This window comes from Nyctibius grandis, chromosome 10 (assembly GCF_013368605.1).
Source record: "Nyctibius grandis isolate bNycGra1 chromosome 10, bNycGra1.pri, whole genome shotgun sequence".
Classification (NCBI taxonomy): Eukaryota; Metazoa; Chordata; class Aves; order Nyctibiiformes; family Nyctibiidae; genus Nyctibius; species Nyctibius grandis.
The window spans coordinates 10,825,382-10,832,815 of NC_090667.1; the positions used below are offsets into that span (position 1 = coordinate 10,825,382).

Below are 7,434 nucleotides of genomic sequence, written 5' to 3' on the forward strand. Positions count from 1 at the left end.
CCACAGAGACCAGTGGACTGCCCAAAATGCAGAAGATGCAAATGTAAACCCCCCTGTAGACACAGAACTGCACAGGCCCAACTTTCCACACTCCCTGGATAAACATTGCAAGTATCAGGCAACAAAAAGCCAGGAACAACCACCTCCTCTTCCCACAGCACTACTCATATAGTCAAAAGATCAGATATAGAGACCTACCTTCAAGCCAGGAACGAGGTCTGTAGGTGAGGAGCAAGCCAGACACCATGCTGCAGCCTGGAGGGATGATGTTTGAGCACACCCACTCAGCCACCCCCAGCTGCGAGTCGTATGGGCTGATGGAGGCATCCCACCATGCCTAGGAGGGATCCAAGGGACCTACCCCCTGCTCTGGCTCTGCTCCAGCACCCAACCACCAAGCCAGGGTGTCTACTGAGGCACCACTTAAGGTGGCTGTCCCCACATGTTAGTGATGGTGCTTTACCAAATCACCCTTCTTACCCCAAAGGGGAAACACCATTTATCTTGCTGTCTCCACTGATTATTTCTTCTCAGGACTGTGGCCCATCAGGAGCCTGGCTGCTTTCTGGCTGCCTGTGGAAGGAAACGGTTCAAGTACCAAGTGCTGCAGATCAACCTGTTGTGTCCCAGGGAGGATTCCTACTCTTCCTCTCTCACAAAAGGTCCAGTTGTCCTTGATCTTTTTTTACTTATTTCCCTTGTCTCTAAGGACTGTAAATTGACAGCCAGTTTATGCAGAGCAGGTAGGTATGTTTACAAAAGGATTAGATTTTATTTTTAATGAAATCCGGATGCAACAGAAAGCAAATGTCATAAGGAAGGTTCTTAAAAGTTAGTTTTTGCCCTCAAAGTGTTCCAGCAGGTCAAGGTCTGAAAGCTAAAATTTCAGTAACAAGATAAGAACAGAGCAAAAGCCAACATACAGCAACAGACCTTCTATTTTCCCCCAAACTGCTACATTACAATCCCCATCCAAAAAGATCAACCCTTTAAAAAAAAAAGTTACTGAAATTCTCAGCACTGTGAGAAAGCTCCTGCTTTTTTTAAAGTTGATCTAGGTCCTGACGGGAGCACGTCGCAAAGATAAACCCCGTGAAACTTCCTGCAGGCAGTCAGGCTGCATCACCGCTTACAGCAGAGCTCTCCTCTGCTTAGCGTCCCCGTATCTCTGAGATTAGCAACAACCTATTTTTGTATTGCATCCACACGAGGGAGGAAGTACGGAGGCAGCTAGTGTGTGACCACCTGCAGGTACTGCGTTTCAGAAAGACGAGACTGTTTTCAAGCTGGCTGAAAAAAACAAAGCCGCGCTGCTACATCTGGGCTAGGAGCAGTGAGGGGTCCACAAAAAGAGGATTTTATTGACTGAAGTTGCTTAGAACAGCATTGCACTGCTGATCTGGAAAATAGGAACTGCTCCACAGCAATTCATTTGAATTATTCATTTAGATTATTTCTAATCTAAATAATCTTCATGTCTTAAATATTATTTGCATTTAAAGCCATATTTTCCAAGACTAAAGGACAGCTGCACACACTTTTATCACCCTTTGTATGTCTGTACACATCTGTGCAGAGGGGCACAGGGAGGAGCGGGCTCTAGAGAGGGCAGGAGCCTGATGCTAGAGATGACACGTGTGAAATGCAACAGCCACCATCACTGAGCTGGATGAAACCTGCTCCATTGTGGCCCCAACTTGCAGACTACACAGCGCTCTCCTTGAGTAGCAGTCTGCTCACCAGAAGACTTTTTCCGAAGCATGGCTTTTAGTATTATTAGAAAGCACACATGCGTCGACTTTGTGCAATTTATCTTTTTTAAGCCGAGTAATTTCTTTCTTATTCAAAACCAGAACATGCACATTGTCAATTTATTTCAATCTTTGTGTAATTCTGCACCTCAGGAAAGGCTATTAGGAAGGCTGCACTGAAATATGATGAATAAATGACAGGGAAAAAGCCACATCCATTCTGCCTCGCCTGCGTATTACAGGGCTCCCAGGGCAAGAACACGCCCTCGGCTCCCATGCACCAGTGCCCTCTGCGGGATGTATGAACCCCAGCGCAGAGCTTTCCCAGTCCCGTTACCCCCCGGGGAGAAAGGCTCGGCTGGCAGCCCTTCAGGCAGAGCTCCATTACATGGATGCAATAAATAGTTTATTAACGGAATGTATGTGAGTGTCTCTCTTCCATCCTTCCTCTCAGCACCTTACACACAGATGTTCAAGTGTCTTCCAGTCCAAGCCAAGGACAAAAGTTAACTTCAAAGCAAAATGAAGAGAGGTTGAAAGTTAAGACTGGCACCCTTGAGTGCCTAGTTCCTCAAGTGTTTGGTTGCCCAAGACTACAGGCAAATTGGTGTGTCTTCTTTCCACCCCTTGATCTACTGCTTCTTCCCGACTCGTGCTCATTTAAGCTCTTCTTAGGCAGGTCGCATGCTCCGTGGGAACAGTATAAAGTCATGCCTGCTCTAATGCTCTTTCAGCTATTGCAATATCCCTTTATTATTTTATTTAAAAGCCCTACCATTATTACGGCATCTCCTTCTGATCTTTTGTAGTAGTTCAGTTTAGCTTTGGAATTTTACAAAAATGGAAAGAGTCTTTTTTTCAAAATATAGAGCACCGTGGCCAGGAATAAGGCAAGGGCAAGAAAGATGAGCAGCTTGTCCGTCAGTTCCCTGCGATTGTACTTTGTTATTAGTTTTCGCCCCAACTGAATTGTCCCAGACATGGACTTAAATTCTTCATTTGCTTCCAGGATGGTTCGTGAAGAATTGGCTGAAATTAAGGGGGGAAAAAAAATCAGCTGGTTGTGCTTCAAAAATACATGACAAAGGACATACGCATGCAATGTCTGGCAATACAGATAGTGCCTGTGAGATCCTGCTGGGTCAGACTGACTTATGGGTAAGACAAATGCAGACAGTGTTCTTGCAGAAGCTTTCACAACTCAGTAGTCCTGATGTGCAAAGGAAAGACGCAAAGTAAAATAAGACTACTGAATGGCTTAAAGGCCCTACGTCCTGTTCCTGAATTTTTAATTTCTAGGTTACCAGATAAAATCTAGTTCACATTTTTTATGAACAAAGTCAGTGCTACCTGAGAGCTCGCTGGGAGCACAGTGAAATAAGAATGGTGCTAGAACCACCAATTTAAGAGAGAGAAATCCCGATCAGCATCAGTTCTAGCAGCAGCAGGACAGGTCAATATTTGACTATATTAATTGTACAACTGAAACTGTTCCCCCAAGCCAGAGCAGTGAATCAGTGTGATTCAGATGGGGCTGCAGAAAGTGAAAAAGCAGCATGCAGCAGTAAGACTTCCTTAATTATTCAGCTCAAACAATTTAAACCGTTTTTAATAGTTATTTTTGATAAACATAATTATTTTTGTGGGGTTTTTTTCCTAATAAAAAAGAGAAAATCAGCTAGAGGAAAAGTGTGTTGATTGGTCTCAACTAAAGACAGAATTTGTGAATATGCCAAAACAGCAAGATGGAACATCGGTCCCTTGCAACTTCTCTTTCCCTGTGAGAAAACAAACAAGCAAACAAATCCCTCAAACTCCTCAGCCTTCCTCCTTCCAAATTACTAAATGAGAGCAAAAGCCCAGGAGTCCCCTTTTTGTTATATTACAGAATGCATGCCCTGTACGACAGTGAACGCTGGTGTATCACTCTATGCTGAACTGGTTGATTAAAGAGGTGTCAGACTCCCAAGCATGTTGTCTGGTTCCCAAAAACAAGCATAGCAGAAATACATCTGTAATATTTTGCAAACCATTACGTCCCATCTTAAAGAGGCATTTTGATCCAAGTGAAAATAGAAAACTTGTTTCCCATCGTGAATGACAAAGCAGAGCTTCCCTGCCTCACAGCCACGTATATTCACTGCATTCTAGGAAAGGACTTGCTCAGAAAAAAGGAAATTCCAACTACTGATTCAGAATTTGCAGCTGGGTTTTGTAAATGACCTTTGATAGTTTTTCCCTTGATGAACTCCAAGTGCTGTTTAGTCAGAAACAGGGTGAAAAAGCGTCTGCCAAACTGTCTTTTTAACGGGAGAGGAAACATGCTACTTCTGCATGAACAAATGGTGCCCAGCTGCCACCCTCAGATGGGGGCAGAAAACAAGAAGAGCAAAAGTTGTGTTATTTATCCTCGTCTTTAAACTGTTCTCTCTTCTGCCCAAAAGCACAGCTAGTAAGAGGCCCAGGCAACACAGATCCAACTTCTAAACGCTTCATGAATCACCAGTTCTGACAGGTCACTTGATTTATTGTCTTAGGAGTCTAAGCCAAAGAACTGGGTGAAATCTTGGTTTCACAGTCCCTGATGCACTGCTGACAGAGCAAGTGACCTCGGGTTCAAGTCACTTGATCTCCTCGTCTCTTAGTCATCCCAGCTGGAGCCTGGGTGAAAACAGTCTTCCAGCCATACTAAGTTTCCTCTGTGTATGGACTTGTACCTATGCTTTTTCTTCTCTGCTTTTACCAAACGCATGCCAGGACAGTAGCACAGAGTAACCCAAACACGCTCTTAGCACCATGTGAGCTCACATTGCTTTTACAATTGCTTTTATGTGAAGCTAAAACAAAAGCTCCTCATCCTGCCCCCTTTCCCTTTTCAAAATCATGAAACAGAAACTCCAACAAACAGCTGCACGCAACGTACATTATTATTTCCTGTTTATGTCCAACTGTTAGAGGAGTTCTGCTGGACAGTCGTTTAATTATCATCACAGTATGTTCTCCTACAGCAAAGCAGGTCTCCACTGTGCTCTACACTACGTCAGTTTGCTCTCCCATCCTAACAGAACTAGTGAAAGGTGCTTCAATCATCCAGCCCGCACCCAACCACCCAAACAGGATCCGTACCTAGGGTTTGCACGGTCTCCTCACTCTGCTGGACTTGCTGTGACATCATCCTGCTAATGCCCATCAGACTCTCCGTGATGTTACTTGCACTCTCTGCCAGACTTTCCTTTGTAGTCTTCCTGAAAAAGAAAGGGAAAAAGTAAAGCAGGAATCGATAAAATTATGTGTCTGGGGTTTGGGTACTGCAGGGAAAACGCTGCTGCCAGGGAGCTTAGAACAGAGCTTGGCACCGAACATCTCTGCCGATGTATAAAAGACAACTAGTTTTTACTGCATGAGAAATTCATATTGTCTTCACTAAACAATCAAAAAAAATCACAAAATATTAGTTATGAGCCAAAACAACTGCTAGTGGTTCATAATCTCATGGGGGCCCATATTTCATCAGTTATTCATCCATGACTGTACAACTTCATGAGCTGGTATGGAAGCACTGATACAAACTACCACTTTATTATCCTGAATATCCCATTCGATGCTTCATGACACTAAATAAATGAACTTTTCAATACTGAAATTATATAAGCTTAAATCCAGTTTTGCACATGAAAACAGCTTGCATAATGATCCATTACTTGTTTATAACCCTGATTGGAATTAATGTAAAAGACGGTCAGAAAAACTACGAAGGCTAACTTAGCTCCTCTTCCGCTTAGACATGCCAACGCCAAGAAAACCTGAAACCACAATCCTTCACAGCTTAAATCTCCACAAAAGGTAAATGCACTCATAAAAGAAAAGCTATGTTCCAGATACAATTAAGTAACTCAAAAACATTGCATCACTTCCATTTAAAACTAATGAATGGAGCACATACTTTAAGTCGTACAGTCGCACGGTCTAATACCTTTGTCTTAAGGAGTCTCTTCCCTGCAGCAGCTGATCTTTCTCAGAGTTGTCGATAGCAATTTTGCAAGCTAGATTTGCCTTTCTCCAAGCTGCCTGGTTGCTGAAATCACAAGAGTAAAATGTTGTAACACAACGGTAACAGCTTCAAGCGAAAGCAATTTTCAGAAAGCAATCACCACTGTAACTGAGCACCCCAGATACATGCATGGACTTTCTCTACATTACACCACAGAGTCACAATACACCGTCCGGTCATGTCTTCTCCTAAGTGTATCATTTATGGAGCAAGGGAAGAAGAAAACTGTGCCAGCTGTCAAACGACAGACTCTCATCAGCTGTCAAATGACAGACTCTCAAGCCACCTACTTACATGCTCAACTCCTCAAAGGGACAGACCATGGTTAGGGAGCCAGGAGAGGAGAGAGGACAGGAGAAGGGAGTCCTACTCTTTCCATCCCTGATCCTCTCTTGCTCCTGGGCAAAACAGCATCATGTCAGCGATCCTATTTGCAAAACAGGATCCGAAAGACACTGTAGAGAAGTCAGATTCCCTCTGGTTACAGGGGATCTGTAACCAGCACCGGCTGACCGACCCACCTGAGCATTTGTTTCTTATGGTTTTCCACTTCCCGCAGTAACGCTTGTTTCTCCGACTCTTTATCTTGCTCCTTCGCCATCTGTTCGAGCTCCTTTGGCGGAAAGCAGAAACACGAAAATCTGATCAACAACTGCTGCCACCTGCAACTCGCACAGCCCGGCCAGGGAGTGAATTCACAGCAGATCGATCGGACCAACTAACAGCCCGCAGCCGGCAGTCCCCGCCGCCCCCGGGCAGGCCGCACGGCGCGGGCCTGGGGCAAAGGGCGGTCACCGGAGCGGCCCCCGGCCGGGAGCCTCACCTGGATGCGGCCGCGGAGCTGGCGGAACTTCTCCTTCACGGCGGCGTTGAGCTCGGCGAGGGCGCTGAGCGGCCCCGGGCAGTCCCGGATGTCCTGGAAGACAACGGCTCGGTCAGTGCGGCCCGCGGCGGGCGCTGCCCGGCCCGGCCCGGCGCGGCCGGGGCTCCCTGAGCAAGGCGGCGGCCGCCCTGCAGCCCTGGCAGGGGGGACCCGCGGCGGGGGCGGGCGGCGGTACCTGCACGGCCGCCTTGATCTCCAGGTCGAACCGGACGATCTCCTGGTGGCAGACCCGCACGGGCACGCAGGCGGCCGCCGCCATCTTGGGAGGGGACGGGGAGGCCGCGGGCGCCCCCTGCGGGCGGCACCGCCGCGGTCCGGGCCCGGCCGCCGCCCCGGGGCTCCTCCCGCCCGCTCCGCAGAGCCCCGGCGGGGGCTGAGCTAAGGGGCCCGCGGGTGCCGAACCCCCGCGGTGTGGCGAACAGCGAGCGGCGGTGCTGTTCGACAGCGGCGGTCCCGTGCTGAACCGCGCGTATCGCGTTCCCTCAGCGCTGCCGGTGTTACAGGTCGTGTAGCTCTTCGGGCAGTGAGATGTTCCTTCACGCACTATGCAAAAGCCGGAAAAGGCGGTTATTAGCCGGTGAGGGGTAAGGTGGGTCCCTTAGCCCTCATGAGCTCACAGCAGGGCCCCAAGTAGTACCTATGGTGACACCCGGGACAAGCAATGGTGACATCAGGGCTGCTCCGGCCTCAGGAGCTGCACAGCTTTATCCCCAAGAGCCCTCCCCAGCCTCTTGGGTGGACAGGCCTTT

The 7,434-nt window shown here is 47.5% G+C and overlaps 1 protein-coding gene across 1 annotated transcript; it reads right to left on the minus strand.

The window, feature by feature from the left end:
• Positions 1–798: 798 nt before the first annotated feature.
• On the minus strand, positions 799–6,953 carry BNIP1 (BCL2 interacting protein 1). The gene is made up of 6 exons (XM_068409032.1): positions 6,861–6,953; positions 6,626–6,718; positions 6,324–6,415; positions 5,725–5,826; positions 4,878–4,996; positions 799–2,780 (listed from the first exon to the last, which is right to left on the minus strand). Exons 1-6 carry the CDS (start codon positions 6,942–6,944, stop codon positions 2,584–2,586), a joined length of 687 nt encoding a protein of 228 aa, XP_068265133.1. The 5' UTR covers positions 6,945–6,953; the 3' UTR covers positions 799–2,583.
• Positions 6,954–7,434: the final 481 nt, after the last annotated feature.